This window comes from Cynocephalus volans, chromosome 1, assembly GCF_027409185.1.
Source record: "Cynocephalus volans isolate mCynVol1 chromosome 1, mCynVol1.pri, whole genome shotgun sequence".
NCBI lineage: Eukaryota > Metazoa > Chordata > Mammalia > Dermoptera > Cynocephalidae > Cynocephalus > Cynocephalus volans.
The window spans coordinates 270,689,983-270,709,941 of record NC_084460.1 but is presented as its reverse complement, the minus strand read 5'-3'; the positions used below and the strand labels follow the sequence as shown (position 1 = coordinate 270,709,941).

Here is a 19,959-nt window from a genome sequence, read left to right as displayed (position 1 = left end):
TCATGAATAAGCTGTGTATCATTCGCAGGTGGGTGTTTTAAAAAATACATTTATTTAAAATTTTAGAGATGGAAAGAATGCTCCACTTAGTGTGTGTGCTTCTCAAACCATAACACTCAGCCTGCTGGCTGATGACTCAAGCAAAAGGCCTCTGTCTGCCCAAGTAGCAGTAGCATCCCAGCATCCCCACTCCACAGGGAAAGAGACTTCTCTCCGTTCGCCCAGATGGCCCTAAGCCCTCTCATCCCTCGGCCACAGGAATTTGGCAGTGCCACGTGACCTCTGATTCCTGCCCACAGCTGCTGACCAGGCCCCAGAACAGCCTGTGGTTGCTCAGGGTTTGGATCCCTGTGAGAGGCTGGAGCGGGGAGTCAAGGAAGCTCACCAGAGATTGTGGCCCTGGGTTGCACTGACTTAGTGAAAGCTGAGGCTTGTGAGCGAAATTTTCCAAGCAGACAGCAAACTCACATGGAATAAAATTAACAGGCAGCAGTTAGGGGAAAAGGTCTGTCTGGGGTTTACTCAACAACGGCTTCAACCTTTGGGATGTACATTTCAAGGTACAGAGATCCAAGGATTTAGAGGCCACTGCCCAGGATAATCCTTTCCTATCAGAGCCCCGTTTCCAGGTCATGGGGCAATCTTTGCAGTTAATCCTGCACAGAGAAAGAAGAGAAAACCTGAGGGCAGGAATGCTGCTGGCTGCCCCTTCCCCACAGCTGGGCTGGCTGTTTTTCCTGACTTTCTTACTCATTTCCCCTTTTTAGTAGGGTGTTGCTGCTGCACTGTCATCACAAGGACATTTTAGGCAGTTTGCTTTTGGGAAGCATCCCCCTTATGGGTCTTGAGAGCCAAATCCAATTTGAAACATGCACTGAAAATGAAAGGAAAAAAGAGGCTAATTCTCTGTTATAGTAAGTGCTTTCCAAACCCAGGAGTTCCCTTGGAATGAAAACGAAGTATGCAAGAGAGAATAAGAGGGAAGGAGAGCAGGAACAAAAAAGAACTTCCAGGACTTCAATTAGATTAATTGTCTCCTTTACAAGAAATTAAAATAAGGCAGTGGGGAGGGGGAAGCCCAATGATTCTGAATGCAAATGGCCAGGGGCAAATGTCAAAAATACCTTGAACACTGAGAGGCTGAGAGAACCAAATGTGTCCTTCTAAATACAAAAATTAATAAGAGAGAGAGAAATAGGGGAGGAAGAGAGAGAATTAAAGACAAGGGTAAGTAGATAAGACTTAATCCCAACAGAGCCTTTCTGACAACATGGCATTGGGGAAAACAGACCCCAGAAAGATTTTTTTCTGACCTTTCTGACCTTTTAAGTTCAAGCCAGAAGCATGGGATAGGGAAGTGAGGAGCAAAACAGGAAGCTACTTAGTGAGGATGATAAGCCAGGAGATCCCCTGTCACTGGCCTGCTTCCGTTCTCCAACTCCAGCAAGGGGCAGTGTCTTTGTCACTTCTGCTGTCAGAGGCTCCAGCCACCTGAGTTCTCCCCATCCCTGGGGCTGAGTCTTATGAGGGGAAGGCGTACCATGCAGCCCAAAGCCGGGCAGGAGCATGTTTTTCTGGCCTTTTGGACTTCCCAACATGTTTTAAGCCACACTCACTACCTCCCAAGTTTTTCCTTCCCAAAATCATGCCTTCTCCCTCTGCCACTACAAATATATATAAGATGACCTCGTGGCAATTTCCCTGAGAGATTTGCTGGCATAAGCATAATGGAATTTGGCCCTCAGTCGAGAGAGGTGTGCAGTCAAATTTCTCTGAGCTCAGACCCAAGCTCTCTGTATATTATGCTTCAGTTTGTGCCAAACTTCTGCAGCCCAGCCCAAGGAACCCAGAATGCCTTATACAGAAGCTCTTCTAACAGAAACTCTTGGTAAAGTTCACTGTTAGGGAATGGGAAGCCTTGAGATGCTGAGCAAATGTATCCAGGGTGTGCATTTAACTTAGACAAAGAGGAACTGATGAGTTGCCCTGTGTCACTCATTGAGTCAAGAGTGGATCTGGGATTAGAAACTCCATCTTATGACTCTTTGTCACATGAGGCATCCATCTGGGTAACCCTTCAGTATCCGACAAAGACTACATCTTGTTCAGAGAAAACCATCACATAGGTGCAAAGTAGTCCCAGGAGGATAATAATGGCATCAATTCACTGAGCCCCACAGTTTAGTGCGAGTAGGGCCTTATTTCCTCCATGAGGAAGCACTGGCCTGAACCTAGGCCTACTCAGAAACGAAGGCCAGAAGTTTCGCCTCCGCCCTTGTACCTGTCCTGCCAGCTGGCCCCGTTATTAATTGTTCAGTACTTACAATGCCTTGGTCAGAAGGAATGCTCAGACTATTTATTAATCATACGGGAGCACTGAACACCTATCAGAGCACGCTGTGGGCACTTGTTTGGAGCAGAATATAATCATTGGCACATTCTCTTCTGCACAGAAAACTCTCACTTTTGTTTCAATGAGGAAAGACTTTAGGTTCGAGCTCACTAGACTGTAAAAAGCACATTCACATTCTTTTTTTTTTTTTTTCTTTGTCGTTTTTTCGTGACCGGCACTCAGCCAGTGAGTGCACTGGTCATTCTTATATAGGATCCGAACCCGCGGCGGGAGCGTTGCCGCGCTCCCAGCGCAGCACTCTACTGAGTGCGCCACGGGCTCGGCCCCACATTCACATTCTTGACTTTATAACGCTGCCTGCTTCCCCACCTTAACTTACAGAAACCTCAATGTTATGTGTCATTTCTAAAGCAGTCAAATGTCTAAATGTCCACTTCATATCTCCTAAGCCACACAGTTCCAAGGCGGCAGAACCACCTTGGATGTTACGTTGTAAGACCAGCCAAGTCACTTCAGTTGACTGATTTAATCTCTCTGTACTTTGGTTTTCTCATCTGCAAAATGGAGACTATAATGACACCAACCTGCCAGGGCCGTTGTGAGAATTGAATAGATTAATATTTGTAAAACCACTAGAGCAGTGTTTGCTAAAAAAATCCATAACATCAGCTTCAAGACTATAACCTGTGCAGCTCAGATATCAAGAATCAATACGAAGCTAAGACCTACCCGTACAGACTTAAGAGTTTTTAGTCTCTATATAAGGAAACCAGCTGCCACTTCATAAAATAACACACTGATCCTCCACGGCTGGATGCAGAGGAAATCTCCACTTGGGGATTCAGCTACTATTTTATTAAGGAAGCTGGTGGGATTCCTACATGTGGCGGCAGTGGAAATGGGGAGCTCTCCATGGGGAAGGTAAATCCCAAAGTCAGGAGGTGAGGTTTTGTAGACCACCCTGCCTCCACATGGAAATTCTCCTCCACTGCCAGCTTTTGAAGATAAGGTGCATTCTTCACACTCTTCACTTGAGAAGGCTCTTTCCTCCATACTATGGGATCAACCAGGACTTTATTTCCCTCGAAAGAGAGTGACATCTTGAGGTCTGGTGCCAGGATCCACCACTGGTTAGCAAGAGTTCCTGGGGTGAGGGGTGCTGCCATTGGGTGACAGTGACAAGAGCATGGGTAGGGGGTGGGGGGCTGTGAGCATGTGTCAGGGGGAGTGTGAGTCTATGGATAGGATACCCCAGGGGAACAGGATAATGCTTACTTGCAGTCGTGCTTCTCGATTTCGAAGTGAGGATTGAAGTTGAGGACAATCTTCTGGTTGGGTTCAGGGGCGTAAACAATCCACTCGCAGTTCTGGTGGGAGGGGTAATCCTGGGGGTAACCGGGAGAGGTGATGTAGCCAGCATCTTTGGAATTCAAACGACCTCCACAGGGTGGGTCTGAAAGAGAAAGCAACAATCCAGAGAACTTTTTTTCGTCTTTGTTACAGCCTTCTTTTTTCCCCCTCTCCCTGCTTCTCTTCCCTACCAGTGGCTGATTAAAACTATTTTACAGACCTTTTATGGCAGTCCAGAAGACTAACCTACTTACTCATTCAGTGGAAGAGATTATTTCAGCTCATCCCTCCTCCTACTCACCCGTCTACACACACACACACACGCACACACACACACACACGCATACACACACACACACACACACACACACACAAATGAAAGTATTCCAGAACATGGTCATAAATATTCCAAATTACATGGTCTAAGATTAAAAAAACAAAAAGGCTGCAAACTTAACATGCCTCTCTGCCTTTTCCTGGCTGATCTTCCTCTGTTCGTTCAAATCTCCCATCTCTATCTTTATCTCATAAATCCTTCATTTTATTTGCTGTCTCCCAGCCCAGCCCAGGCAGCCAGCAGTCAAGGCTCCAGCAACTGACAACAGTGGTTTTGTGGTGCCGACCCACAAAGGAGCCTGGTAACAATTACACGTGGTGCAGAGGAAGCACTTTCAGCTTTGGGCCAGAACAGGCCCTCGAGGGTGATTTCAGCTTTTTTTTTTTTTTTTTTCTTTTTAAAGAAAAAGCAAAACCCCCAAACATTTAATTCCACATACACCACAAATTTGATTTATTATTTCATTATACATGGAGTAGAAAAATCTGTACTGGAGAATCCACTGGCTCTGACCTCAGAATTTCGACAAATATACTTTGTGCTGAATGGACTCCTGTGCTTTTTCCATGCTCTCTGTCCACTGTCCCTCCTGCCTGGTCACCACCACCAGAGTGTGCTGCTGCTTTGTCCAGCCATATCCAGCTGTTTGGAAGGTGGCTGCAGGGGAGTAGCTGGCTCCCACTGCCCAACAGTGCCTGGCTGGAGGTAAACAGCTTTATGTGGGCCAGGAGGGAAGGAGGTGACCTTCAAAGGCAGGAAAGGTAGGTGATGACATTTGAAGAATCTCATCTATTTGAGAGCAAATTTCTGCAGTCCCTAGCAGGGGTTCTTGAGAAATGGGGGGCTTTGCTTAACACCACAGTAGAACAGAAGATGGAAAGGCACAAGAGACTTGGAAATATTCAGAAGCCTCTTGGAGACCTTCCTGAGACGTGTGCGTCTCTTAGCATCAATCACGATTTAATATTGCCATCTGCATGGAGCAGCATGGGCCTGTGAATTATGTATTACGGCTCAGCAGCCACCCTCCAGGATGGGGTCTTTCTCCTGTGTTCACTCTTTGAGGGAACAGGTCATGCATTTTTTAACTCTACAGGTGCACTTTACTATTCCCCTTGTCTGTTGGCATTACTGTCTTCCAGACCTCTGCTTTAGATTACCAGCCTGACAGGCTTTAAATGCATAAAAGATGGGCACAGTGCACAATGGCAGTTGGGACACAAATCTACACAAGTAGCATTTTCGGCATTGAGCCTCCAGGAGCTCAAACTGTGTCATGTTGAACTGCCCAGAATCTAATGGATTCAGGTCCACTTCCTACTGGGTGGAAAACAAAAGCAGACCATTTCCTCAAGCCAGCAGCCACCACCTCATCCTCTACTTAATGACCTGCACCTGGGTCACTTAATGACCCAGTCCAGGAGGACAATGTGCCCATCCTCCCACCCAGACACAGATAAGGTCAGCAGTGAGGCCCAGTGTCCATTACTCTGCAGCCAATGCTCACGGGCTTTCCAGGTGACCACACCACTCACCCAGGCTGGGAAAGTTGTGGCCTACTGGTCCTGGCTCATGCCTGTGACATGGGGCTGAGAGTGGCTCTGTGAGGAGGCCAAGGTATGGGGACTTAGATCACCAGCTGCTCCTACCAAACCAGCAGAAGAGGGAATTTTCTACTGAGTCCAGCTCCTCTACCAGCTATTTTGCAGAAAACTACAGCTTGGTCACCAACTCACCCAAACCACACTTTTTGCCTTAGAACTCATCACAGGAAATCTGAGCCAAGCTCCTGTTTAGTAACTGTTAAGGTTTCCACATTATCCACCCTCTCTCCCTGCTCTCCCCACCCCTGCCTGCTTCTCTCCAATTACTCTTGAAAGAGGAACTTCTTCCCTCAATTCCCCACACTCCAGATTTAAGCTTTTAGTAATTAGACCAGGCACACAGATCAGCAGTAAAGACAGGAAAATTCTTCATAGGAAGGTTTCATTTCTCATCCACACTAGGAGTGATTATTTCCCCACTACAAAAAATAATTTAAACCACATATATTCTATAGCTGATAGTCTGCACTTTCTACTTCTGTTAAAATTTTATTTAACCAAAAGAAAAAGGAGTAGCCCATTTCTTTTTCCTGTCCTTTCTTTATCTAAAGAAAATCACGGCACTTATTAAAATACCCAAGAACTCATTAAAACATCTCCTTCGGTTGTGTGTGCTTAACCTTTTCAGTACCCAAACATTCATAAACTCACATTTTTGTTTGGATTGCATTCACACTCAGAAACACACACATAGATGGTGCACATACATCAATTACATATACATATCAGTAATTCACACTTCAGTCCTGTACACACGTTCACACCTTCTCATAAAATATCACACATCATTTGCACAGACGTATATCCACAAAGATAAATACTAGAATTTCTGTCTCTATTTATCTTGGAGAGAACCAAATTCCTAAAATACATCAGTAAAAATTGTAAAGAAAACACACTTAATCCTTCTCCATCTCCTCTTGGTAATTGATCTTTCATTTCCAGAGTTGGGGACCCTTCATTTGTCAAATACAAACATGCCCCAGTAGAAATTAGCCAGAATTTCTTCTGAAGAGCTATACCATCCATTACTTTGTAGGCCTTTATTGTGTTCCAAAACGAACTCCATAAATGCTTTCTGTCCTGTTTCACAGGAGTCGAGCCAAGCCAAGCCAAAGGACAGTTGAACTCAAGGGCAAACCCCTTAAGGCCAATCTCCATATTCAGGGGGGAAATTGACCCTGTTGAAGTTTGAGCTACTGAGCCTGTTTGGTGAGTTGACAAGGGACTTCATTCTCCAACTATTTCTTGAATACCTTTCACCTGGGGCAAATGTGTTTCCCAACTAGAAGTAGCAAAACCCAGGCCTAAACTGTTCAGAGCAGTTTTCTCCCCCATCTGGGAGGGAAGCCTAAGGGATGATGAGTCAGGTCAGGTCAGATAAAGACCTCAGAGGCACAGCGATGAAAGAGTGTAGGAGACACCTCTGATGGAATTTGAAATAAAAAGAATACACAGTTCTAAAGTCGCAAAGTTCTGATTTTCCCCTCGTAATAACTACTTAGGTGATTTTAAGGACTACTTAGATGATTTGATTTCAAATACAAAATATCAGACTGTTTTAAAATTTTTGTCACACTTTTTACCCCCCTCAGATGTCCTCTCCTTGCTGGTAGCTGAAGCATCACCTGATGCTGCCTAGGGGTACCATGGCCCTGGATAAGGTAAAGGGATTTTGTACCCTTTCGCTTAGGAACTTACCCTCCTACAGAACCCAATTCAAGACAAATCACTGGTTCTTTGGTAATTGTTGATTTTTAGGAAGTATTAAGGGGTCAAAGAAGATCTTTTAAAAATCTAGCCTGCCTTCTAGGAAAATTCAATTGGCCTTGTTTTAAAAAAACACTGCCTGGCTTGAACTTGACAATAATATTGCTAAAAACCAAAAGCCTGACTGTAGCGAAGACTTTCAAATGACCAGAATTACAGTGGCTTACTTCACAACAGCCAGAGTTTGGTGACAACAGGCAATGGGCGCAATCTCAAGGTAAAAGAACAATCGGATCCCTCAGTTTGGTTGACCTGAAGGAAAAAGTCCTTGGCAAAAAACAGAGAAACTCGGTGGCTGGCTGGATGTGGGATTAGAGTCAGGTTGCTGTCAAAGGTGAGTCTGAGGTAATGGGACTGGGTTACCAGGAAAGGGAGGGTTTGATATTAGCAAAGGAGGGGAGGTAGCGCCTGGTTCTTAACTCAGTGTGACCTTCCTGGGTCTCAGCTTCCAACACTGTTATTCAATGAGTGGATTGAATTAGGTGTGTATAAAAAAATTTTTTTTAAGTGGTACTTTTTATTTATGTTTTTTGGCTAGAACAAAACTCTACTCCGAACCCCAGTGTACTGAGCAAATAAAAGGGGAGCTGTTCTTGGATGGTGGGAAGGAGGGTAGGCAGAAGTGGTGTAGGGTCCAGTCCTTCTCTCATCTCTGCAGGGGCTCCGCTGCAATTTCATCAAGGCTTCCTGGAACCCACTAAACTAGATCTTAGTCCCCCTGTTACTTTAAAATGACAGGGAAAAAACAAAGAGTAGAAGGATTAGGAGATATCAGTTTCTTACATATAACTGAGAGCACTTGGTGGAGAAAAGCAGTCAGTCTCATTTCCCCTGAAAGTAAGACACTTTATTTACTTTATAATTTCTTCTTTATCCACAGCATAATACCATCCTGTCCCTAGTTTCACAACATTGTTTTCATTTAATTATTTAGCAAGGCAAAGAAGAAACTCTCCTACCTAAAAAGAGAGAAGGTTGTCACCTTGCCATGTAACTTACTCCACTAGGGCAGGTTACTGGAAACAGCAATGGACAAGGATTAAGAAACCTTGTAATCGAGGCTGGCCTCACCACTGACAAGTGGTGTGACCTTCGGTAAGTCAGAAAACAACCCTGAGTTTTCTAAAGGTCTGTCCCAGTTCTAAAATTCAAAGCCTGTGTAATGAGGTGGGAAAAGATCCTATAGCCCATGGATTGAACCAAAAATTCAAAAGATTCTCTACTCCCCTAAACAGTAAGGTGGGAAAAAATCCTATAGCCCACGGATTGAACCAAAATTCAAAAGATTCTCTACTCTCCTAGACAATAAGACATTTATTCAAGGTGTTAACCCCACTTTATGTGCTTGGTAAGCCTGGAACAAAACTCCAGGATTCTTCAGATGAACATGCCTGTCTTGCATTATGGAGAGTTCAAATGTCTCTTTTAATCACATTAGCTCTACTGACGTGAGTTTCTTTTCTTAACTGGGTCTGTGGCTGCATATTTATAAATATTATGGATACACAGTTCTGTGTGTGAGCATGTCAACAATAGAGATGCATGAAAAAAAAGACCAAAAGGAGTTTCTTCAAATCCCTCACCCAAATTATCTGAGTACTTTGCTCAGGGTTTTAAACAAATTTTGCTCACCAACCCGAGGATAAGCTGCTTTTTAAGAGTTATTTCTGTGAGCTGAGGCTGGATTTTGTTTTATTCAAAGCGACTTCAGCAGGTCACAAGACAGTCTCATAAAATCTGTATCTTGGCTTAAGCTGGGAAGAAATGAGCCAATCCATCAGCCCAGGAATGCGACTGTTTGACCACTTCCTAAGGCAACTGGGAAGGGATGCAATCTGTTCAATTTATGGGGCCGGGTGGCAGTGAATGATGCACTCCTAAAGGCACAGCAAATGGAAATCCCTATGAACTTTTGCAGTGATAAAGTTCAAAATCTGAATAAAAGAACTGTCTGGGAGGGAAGAAGAGAGGGAACCAGAGAGCAGGAGAGGAAACCAGCACATAAGCATGGGAAAGAGTGAGGAATGAAGCAAACTCCCTCTTCTAAGACACCTCCAATGAATTCCCCAAGAAGAGAACTGGAATTGAGTCTGGAAATAGGGCCTTTTGAACCGTCTCTAACCCTCAATCTGGATTCTAAAAATGAACCCTCATTTAATCGGTAAAATGTAAGTTTGATGCGATTACCTCCCCCGACCTCGAATCATGCCACCTGTGGTAACCTTGTTATTTGTCATCTTATATCATAAACAAATGCAATTCCAATAGGGCAGCCGATATAATATTATTAGTTTATATTTATGTCCGCTCTTTTCCAGCCCTCATTGCAAATGCAATTTTGATGCCATTGATGAGAGATCTGGGATTACAATTCCTGACCATTTTAACAGACATTTGGGGAAGGAAACAAGAATAATTTTGAGGTCTTTCCAAAAACCAAAGGAGAAAAAAGGTAATATAATATTTTTTTTCATTTATTTTGATTAACCGAAGCTTATGTTGAAATATCAATGGCTCCCCATTGGTTAGCAAATGAAACACAAACCCCTTGGCTTGGCAATTTGGGCCTTGCATCGAGCCCAAACTATTATTTCTAACCTTATTTGCAATTATTTCCTACCGCACTTTCTAAACTGCAGCTTCTGAGCGTTCCCCAAACAAACCCAGCATCCATTTCTCTTCTCCCACCCTCCCCTTTCCCATTTCTAAATCCCATCTATTCTCTCAATCCAGGCTCAGATACCACCTCTGCCCTTCCATGAGTAATCTTTCCCCTCTCTGTATCTCAAAGGCTGAAGATCTTTAGTGTCTTTTAATGTGTGTGAGAGTTTGGGATGGCCTTATCCATTCTGCTGGACCACCAGCAACTTGCGGGCATGACTCCTTTCCGATCCATCTTTGGCAAACCTGATAGGGTCAGTCCCAGAGAGACTTTCCCAGAAGTCAGACTCAATGAGATGTGATGAATTAATAACTTAAGAGTTGATGAAAATAACACCGAAAGTATCACTAGATATTGCAAATTCTGAGTCTAATCACAAATTGTTCTGCTTCTCCAGCTCCTAGCCACCTGCAGTTGTTACTAAATGCAAGTGTTTTTTAGTGGTGAATTGAGAGTTTCAATAACTTGTCTGGGATAATAATGCCTAGTCATAGGTCAAAGTAGAGTTAGTGTGAACTGTGTCTCCTAGGACACCCTAACCTTAGTAATAACGAAGTTCAAAGGATACTCATATTTTAATTATAATAATAGTAAAATTAACTTACCTGAGGTTTTTTTTTTTGTCCCCTTGCTCCACGACCCTCCCCCTCCCCAAGGCAAGTTCTAAATAATTGCTGTCAGTAGCACCAGGAAGGTGCAAAGTATTACTTCATCACTAAACCATTTGCTGGTATTGGGTTTTCTCTTGGTTGGTTTCAGCTCACCTCTCTCCACTCAACCCCTCCCTATCCCCCTTTCTCTGGCCCCTAATATGCCTCTGGGCACACCTGTTTTATTTTTCTTCTTTATCCAAACAGTTATTACCATTTGGTCCAGTAATTTGCAATTGCCTTTATCTTCTTCGATGAAAGACTCTCCAGAACCTGATCACTGGTTATCACAGGATCTGTGGAGGTGGGGAGAGGGCACCGGGAACATGTACATTCAGCCCGTCCACTACACCTAAGGCTACCAGGGAGAGAGCTTGCCTTGCGCTGTTCCCAGCCCCCTCCTTTTTTTTTTCTGGATTAGATCATGACTCTTTTATGAAGATCCAGAGGGAAATGGGATTATTAAGAGTCTTGCTGGGTAAAAGCTATTTTGTCTTTATGACGACTTTTTTGAGTTCAGCTGCTGAAGGGCCTTAATGCCAGAGTAGAAGTTATTACACATTCGGGAGAGTGCCTTAAACACAGTGCTCCCTGCTGAGCACACTTTCAGTGATGAAGGATGGAAGGGGAGGAAAAGGAAAGGAAAGAAGAAAGAGACTTAAAAAAAAAAAAAGTGGAGGCGAGAACACTGAAAATAGAACAAGGAGGAAAAAAATGAAAAGAGGAGACATAAATCTAAGATGAGAATCCAGCAGAGAATACCCTTCTCTGAAGAACAGTGTGATGAGAGATAATCTAGTGCTTATAAAACACAAAGGTTTGGTGGAGGAAGAGCTGAGAAGGAGTAATTATTTACTTATAAAAAAAGGAAAAAAAACCCTCAAAATAGTAACATAAACTTACCACACTGGTTATAGTGTGCTTTCTATGATTATGTCATACAGTTAACCCCACTGAAGCTATTTAAAAAATTTAAAATGACTTCAGAATAGGCTTACTATGTGCCCAACGGTATTCTATGTAATCTGACACAGCACAACGGCCCTAGGACGTAGGCATTATTATCAAACACATTTGACAGATAAGGCAACTGAGGCACAGAGAGATTAAGTACTCTGATCACACAGAGCACTTGGACCACAGAGCTGGCAAGGGGCTGAGCTAGATTTTAAACCCAGTGGGTCTGGCTCCCAGGTTTCAGAAGCTGGGAAGTCCAGTGACGGTTCCCCTAACACTTCTCAGCAACAAACTTATTTTTGGTGGCATTTAGGGAAATACAAACATTTTTCCTGGTTGAAAACCCTTTTTTCTCTGCCAGTGTCAGTAATCTGTGTGAACAATGAGAGATGTGTTCAAGGCTGGGGTGTGAGAGGGATGGAAGCACTTAACACCTTCTCCACTCCCTGCACGCACAGGCACTCAGCTCCTTGTCATCCTACTCTCTTTCCTGTGTTCTGGAAACCCCAGGGCGTGGGGGTCAGGGGGAGTGGGGAGGTAGGGGGTTGTGGATAGGATGCTCAGGCCTGAAACCATGTATCATAACATGCAACTTTTTTTTTTTTTGTCAACTTCATTTCTCTCCTTTCTTTTCAACCCCCTTCCCTATCCTAAATGCCACGTTGTTATTGTTCTACTGGATAGAAGCAGCATTTTCAGAAATGGGGGATTTATTTTTATAGCACAGCTGGTCTGCCAAAGGTCACATAATTTGGCAACATTCCCAGTGGTTAAAAATTAATTTCTCCTTATTAATACAACCGAGGTCCCATAGGATTGGAGCTCAACCTTATCTAAACTTGACAGCTTCCTAAACCTTTAGAAGATGCTTTCTCCTGGAGGGCCAGCCATGATACAAGACCACTGTGTCCTGGAATCCAACTCCATTGAATCCTGTTAGCTAATGAAACCATTAAGCCCTCAGCCATTTCTCATCAAGGCAGATAAAGCTTTGAAAAATTCATAGGATCTCCAGAACAAACTTCTGCAGCATCTACCGGGAATGGGTTAATTTTTTTAAAAAGCTAATAGTTAAGTCTTTACCTGGAAGGAATGGTATGATGACTAACGTCTGGGGATCAAAACACATATCTGCCACTCAAGGAGGTGTGCCTCAAAGATTAATCAGTGGCAGATAATGGCCAAATGATAAAATACCTCAAATATGTTAATGATACCATGATGTCACTTTTCATATCCTTTTTCCTCAGTTCAAGAAATTGAAAAGGTAGTATTCTTTTGCTCCATCCTTTAAAAAAGGAAAATCTCATCTCTAGTTCTTAGTCTTCCCAAACTAGACCTTTGGGGAATGTATTCTGAAAACTCTTTATCAGTGAACTTGGCTCTTGAATTCTGTCAACTCAGAATTGTCCCACACTTGGGTCACCCAAAGTCACTTCATTCTCTTGATTGCTTTAATGAACAGCTGAGTAAGATGAAAAACACCAGGGTCCTCAGAATCAGCTAATCCACGGTGTCTCTCCCTACTGACACCCAGACCCCTCCCTGACTGTTATTTGTATTTGTGTCCTGTTGCATATGAATTGGCATTCGGACTTGGAGCTTTTTCTATGTCTTGAAGATAGGAGTCCATCTTTCCCTTGCAGAATGTGGACTCGACTTTCAACAGCAGGGGACCAGAGCCATTTGGTAGGCAGCAGGAGTTCTGTCTGGATAGCCTGGGTTCCAATCATTGCAGCCTTCCTATCTTTCATTTTCCCAGTTGAGTGCCCAGTGGCCTAAGGTCTGAGGGCTCCACTGGGTGACATAAAACTCCAAACCCGAGGTGCTGCCTGGGCATTCACAATTCTACTAGGCACATCTTGAACAAGTAGGGGCCTGTCCTGGAGCCCTGTGGGGAGCTCTCCTCTTCCCACTGTTTTGCACTGTGTACTCTGTTGGCACTGGCAGCTGCTTCGCTACCTCCAGTGGCTGCTTATTGGGAAAAGTTTACTTGGCACACGTTTAATGTGGGCATGAGACCAGTCCCCAGAGCCCAGAGCAGGCTGTCTATGTAGGATCTAGGAGTTTACAGTTTCACTTGCAAATTATTATGCTCGCCCGTGGCCATCCTGCATTTTGGGGAGACAGGCTAAAAGACGCTCTCTTCAAACCCTTTTCCGGCGCCTCGAGCGTCATTGCTTCTCTTTGAACCCAGACCTGTCTCCCACAGCCAATTTACACCTCTTATCTGATCGTCCAGTCCAGACGGAAGGTTGAATTGACCGAGTCTGCCCGTGTCCATGGCAATGGTGTTAAAACCCAAGCACAGATCAAAGCTCTCCCTGCGAGGGCGGGGGGGAGGGGAGATGGTTATAGGGTCCGGGTTCTTTTGTCCCCAAGCGGTGTGTCGCGAAGGTGAGGACGTCAGGGCTGAAAGTTGCCACCACCTGAAGAAACCCATCCGGGACCTGAATGATTTCCTGAGCAAAACCCCGTCCCCCGCGGATCACGATTAACTCTAGCAAAAGGGAGTTTCAGGCCAGGCGCTGACGGGGAATGGCTAGCGCCAGGGGGCTCTCCTCGCAGTCTGAAACCGAAAGGACGGGAGGCGAGGGAGGGAGCCGAGTAGCCAGCACACGCCAGTAAACCAGAGCTGGGACCCCTACCCTTCCAGAAATTCAGCCGGAGCCGCAGAGGCCGCAGCACGGATGGGCAGAATCCCCCAGACTCGGTCTGGAGAGCTGATTGGCCCCCACCCCCCGGACGATTCCCTGAGGGGGCCCACTCCGCACGGCCCCTTCCCCGCCCACCCCCGGACCTCGGCTTTACCGGTGCCCCGCACCCCGCCGCCGGCCACCTGGGCCCTGGTGGGAAAGACTGGCGGGCAGTCAGCCCGGGGCGAAGGGTGGGGGCAGCCCTCTAATCCCAGCGCGCCTCGCGCGCATTAACTCGTGTTCATATAAAAAAGAAATCAATCGGTGAAAACGAAGCATTGGCCGTGAATAGTTTTTCTTCTCACGTGGAAGAGCAAAGAGAGAGGCGGCTGGGGAGCGGCGGCGAGAGCTCGCCGGCGACTGCAGTGGCTTCTCCCGGGGCGAGAGCCGCAGCCGCGACTTAACTTTCCGGCATTGGGCAGCGTCGAGGAAATGCCGCAGGCTTCTCCCTGGGGGTGTCCTTAGTCACGAGGAGGAGGGGACAAGATTGGAGGAGTTGGAGGCGGCCGACTTCGCCGAGGCTTCAGCCTCGCTTCTGCTTTCTCTGGGAATATTTTTTGCCTAATAGAATGTTTATGGATCGCTCGGCTCTGTTTCTGCCGCGTAGCCCAAACAAATCGATGCGGCGTTAGAGACGGCCCGGGGTGGGGGTGGGGGGCTGAGGGGAGAGCTGGGGGCCTTCACGTCCCTACCACGTGGACGCCCGCGCGCAGCCCGCTCTTCACCTGTTCCAGCGCACCGGCGGCGCTCGGCACGCAGCGCTTCTCGAGGCCGTCCAAGGTGCGCGCATTCCTGCGGCTCAAGCTGGCTCCTTCCCGCCTCTCTCCGCCCTCCGCTCCGAAATCCCAGCCCGGCTTCCCGCCACCCAGCTCGGCCAGCGCTTGGATCCCGGGCCCCTGCCCCTCAGAGCCGATTCAGGGGCCGCGGCGAGCACGCGGCACAGAGCGGAGCGCAGGGGGCAGGAGGGGGCGCTGCCGATAGGGGCTAGTCGAGCGACCCCGAGCCCCCGGGCCCCGAAGGGAGTGGGGGGCGGGCAGGCGGCTGAGCTGAAATCTGGCCAGGCGGCGTGGCTAGGAGAGGGGGAGCCTGGTGCGCGGCGCCCACGCGGCCTCCCAGCCGCCCGCCAGCCCAGGGGACTGCGCGCCGCTACCACTGGGTTATTGGCTCAATTTCTCCCCCGCGCGAACCTTCTACCCTCTCCTTCTCCTGACTCCTTCTCGGAATCAGTTTCCGCCGCAGCCGTTGGCGGCTGGACCCGGTCCCCTCCGGGCTGGCGCACACCGGGTGAGTCAGAGGTCTAGCTCGGCCTCACCCTTTGCCACCCGCTGCCAGCTCCCGGGTGCCAGTCGGTTGCTCTGGCTGAAAGCCTGCGCAGCCCGTGGCCGGCGATCGCCTTCTCGGGCAGCTGGAGAATATAACCCCAGGCGGGTCCCAGCTGTGGGTCCCATCCTGAGGTCCCACCCCCGGTCCGAGGCTGCATGCGGCCTCGTAGTGGGTGGCCTGTCCCCGCACTCTGCGTCTCTGGGCTTCTCTGGAAGTGACGCAGCGCGGCTGGGAGTTGGGATGGGAGGGGGCTCTGCAGAGAGCGCGGGCGGCAGGTGGTAGAGCGGGAGTGGGTCCGAGCGGGTGTCGCGCACGCACGTACACACACTCCACGCAGCGCTCAGGGACAGATGTGCGAACATCTGGGGTGGGAGATGGCCCCTGAGTCTTCACGACCCCTCCCGCTCCGCACAGCGCACGGAACCTGAAGTTGTATGCGTGTGCGCGCCGGTGTGTGTGCCAGTGTGCGCGCGCTCACGCGCCGGGGCCTACCGGAGTCCGTGCCTGAGTACATAACATACCGTGGGCATCCTCACGGCGCGCGCGCGCACAGACACACACTCACACGGCGAATCACACCGACATACATAATTTAGGCAGCATCTAGGTTTGTAGGAGGTAATTTAATTTCGCTTCAAGCTGGGAACTTAGAATTAAGGCAAGAGGGAATAAGGAGACCCAGAAAATCTCCCCAAGAGGGACCTGAACGTATCCCTTTCATAGGATTTGCAGCTGCCCTGAAGACCAGTCATGGCAGAGAAGGAGCCGCAAACGTGTTGATATGGGTGGCAATGACATTCCTGAATCTTCTTCCCCCTCAAATAAACACCCAAGCTTAAAGTAAGGGGTGTGTGTGTGTGTGTGTGTGTGTGTGTGTGTGTGTGTGTGTGTGTGTGTGTGTGTGTGTGTGTGGTCTGGGAGGGGTTGAGAACCAGAGTACCAGATTCAAAGCTTTCCCTTTAGGACCCGCTAATGATGTGCTGGGGGATGCCCAGGAGGCTGCAGGGAGTTAGCCCTACCACTGCGACCTTCCAAGTGCCTTGGGGTAAGGGCACATTGGGAAGGTTGTTTTCTCCTCTCTTTTCCCTATTTCCTCCATAGATGGTTTCCCATCCCCAGTCACCTGTGGCAGCAGCTTAGAGGTTTTTTTTTTTTTTTGTCAGATTCCAGACACTTCTCAGAGAGAAGAGAGGCTTACCCTGGAGAGTGGTCCTAGGAAGGAAGGACAAGCCCCACTGGACTCCCTGAAACCAGAGATCCCTTTTCAGGGAACGTACCCCTTGCCACTCCCCGCAAATGCTGGCCCCAGACTGTTCGGGCCTGGCAGTGCTTATCTCTGCAGTCTGTCCACATACCGCTTTTGGCAGTGGTTGAGAACAAATTCCACTCAAAAGTTTCTAACCACTTCACAAGAGTGAGAGACCTTCGAGGGCCATGCAGTTTGTTTTATCTAATAATAATTTTCAAAAGAACATATAATTTACTTTCCCAGAAAACACATGGATGCAGGAAAGAGCAGGGACAACCAACCGCCTTCACTGCCAGCAACGCCCAACCCCAAGCCCCTATCTCAGCCGCAAGCCAACTTGCTCCACCAGCCCGAGCCCTATGATTTTGAAGCATATCCACCCATTCTGCAAAGAATCTCATCATCTGAAAACCAAAACTAGACTAGTCTTTCCCAAGCCCTTCAATTAACATTGCTCAATGTAGCAAGAGGAGGGAATGCAAATGATTTATATTTCGCTGGCTAGGTTGAAGAAACTCAAGGGAGATGTGTTCTGCTTCAAGACAGGGGAAAAAAATCCCCCAAAACTGTAATGCAAAGGCTTTGTAGTATTTTTAAACCTTTGATTCAGTCCATATGTGACATATGAACACCGCCAAATTCTGTTTCAAAACACACACACACACTCCTAGCCGGAGAGAAAAGTTGGTTCTAGCGGCAGTGGTGCTGGAGAGAGGGCCGGCTGGGATCTCTCTTTAAATTATTGAGTATCGAGGGAGCCTCCTTCTGTGCCATTCTGCGTGACCTCCCTGCATTAGCAGTCGCATTTAAAGGGGAAACCATGTTGAAATGAACAGAAAAAAACTTTCAGGGGCTTACCTGGTTGGCCTCTCACTTCTTGTCCTGAAAAGTAGAGAGCTAAGAAAACCCAGGTGAGAGGAAGCATATCCATTTTGGAGGAGTCTTTCTCCAGAGCTGGGTTTGTAGGTTTCTTGTATAATTATAAGTCTTTGTGTTTTCGCTCTCTCTTATTTTCTTCCTTACAATGTCTTCTGCAAAGGTTTCTAATGGTCAGTGTTTCCCTCCTGGGTCTTGGCGGCCCGTCTTTACCTTTATTCTTGCTGGAATCCCCACCTCACCAGGAGGAGGGTAGCTCCTGAAATCAGCAAAGCAGGAGCCAGCCAGGAAGAGGGGACGGGTCTCCTCTCAAAAACAAAACGCATCTATGTTCTCTCCAGTTCCTCAAAGTGTCATTTCCTTTATCCTACAACATCACGAATATTTCCCGAAAGCCAAGCGGAAAAAGAACAGTAATACAAATAAGAGCCGAGACTTGCCTTGGGCATCCCACGGCCCCGAGGCAGCTGTGTGATCTCAGAGGCGCAAACTGACACACGTCCCCCGGCACCCGGGACGGACACGCGGCGCAGGCACCGAACGCCGGACGGCCCGAGTGGGAGGCGGCCGCCCTGCTCTTGTCCTCGCCGGGTTCCCCTAGCGGGAGCCTCCCCCAACGGCTACACCCGCTTGGCCAGCCTCTCGAGGGGAGTCTGAGGAAGGAAGCTGCTGCTGCTGCTGCTGCTGCTGGTGCGGCGGCGGCTGGGATCGCCTGGGAGCGAGCGAGCCCCTCTCCGAGTTGGCGGGCGCCCGCCCTCACCTCCACCTCGCCCGGCGCCTCGCCGAGTGTCTGCGCGTCCGAGGCTGTGCTGGGGCGGGCTGCGGGCGGGTGCGTCGCTCGCCTTCTCTGCCTCCCCTCCGGCTCCCCGCTGCCTTTTCAGGCCGAGCAGCATGTGGATGTCAGAGCCGCGGCACAGCTATCCGATTACGCGCCGGCTCAGGGCCCGCCCCTTCTGTGTTCCTGATTAAAGAGGCAGCCGCGGAGACGCGCGGCGCAGAGCCCAGTGCCGCGGCACCCGGCTCGGGCGGGGCGCGGCGGCTTCCCCGGGGCCGCCGCCCGATCCAAGTGCAGGCAGCCCCTAGCCGCCCCTCTCCCGCTCCGCACCGCCCCCCGGCCTGCCCGCCGTGCCTCTGTGTCCGGCCGCCTGGGAGTAACGCCCCGGGGAAGGGGCGCCCACGGGCACCTCCGGGGCGCGCTGCCCTTGGCCGCGTCGCCCCCGCCCGAGGGCCGAGGGCGACTCTGCGGGAAGCGGGGGAAATCCTCGTTCCCCCTAAATTCCGTGACTCGTATGCCGCACACGCAGTACCCGACACAATGCCACGCGCAATGGCGTGACAGGAGGAGTTGGGTGGCGCGCGGTGTTTGGGGTGGGGAGCCAGTCGCGTCTCAGCCATGCGTTCGCGCAGGCAGCAGTGCGTGGCGGCGACACACACCGTCAGCCGGGCTGAGTGAAACCCCAAACACCCCCTGCGTTTACTGCTCAGATCCTTTATGTGTCCCAGACGTGCTCCTCTCCTCTCGGGCTGAGGACTTAGCTATCCCTGCACCCTTAACTCGTAACTGTCCTAAGAAGAGGAAGACTTTCTCCAGGTAATTAAATGGGATTCCCCCAAAATCCCCACAAAAAGTACAGGTACAGGGAAGCTTCTCCTCGAAATGCTACTGTAACTACTTCTATTCACATTTCCCCCATGGAAACGTGGTCACAACGCTTAGAGAAAGGAAACAGCGTTATGCCAACTATTTTTAAATGGAGGCGTGAAAGCTGTTTACTGGGAACCGCAAGCAACAGTTGGGGAAACACCTGTATCTTTGTCTCTGAGGACGGCTTTGTGGATTCCAACCTGTCTTGCTTCACTAGGCACCTATGGCTACATTATCAAAAAGACCGACAGGAGCAGCCTTCATAACCCCCGCATATACCTTTTCTGCCACTCTGCAGATGACGAAAAATAAACTTTTGGTGACAGAACGCACAAAACATCTGACTATCACATTTTTTTCTTTAATTGCACTTGAGGATTCTTCTGGGTGGTTTCCCTCCTTATCTGTACCTGCCATTAGCTCTGCTTATCACTTTTAGTGTTTGAAAAATCTGTATCTCCCATTTAATAGTTATTTACTCTGAGAT

At 48.2% G+C, this 19,959-nt stretch overlaps 1 protein-coding gene across 2 annotated transcripts in view; it reads right to left on the bottom strand.

Moving 5' to 3' along the window:
- NRP2 (neuropilin 2) overlaps nucleotides 1–18,659 on the bottom strand; it is a 114,408-nt gene extending 95,749 nt beyond the window's left edge. For both annotated transcript variants that reach the window (XM_063095111.1, XM_063095118.1), the window contains exons 1-2: nucleotides 17,810–18,659; nucleotides 3,629–3,806 (exon numbers count right to left, since the gene is read on the bottom strand). In XM_063095111.1, coding sequence (XP_062951181.1) covers nucleotides 3,629–3,806; nucleotides 17,810–17,882 — 251 coding nt within the window. In that variant the 5' untranslated portion in view covers nucleotides 17,883–18,659. The remainder of the gene's footprint in view (nucleotides 1–3,628; nucleotides 3,807–17,809) is intronic.
- Between the last annotated feature and the right edge of the window lie 1,300 nt (nucleotides 18,660–19,959).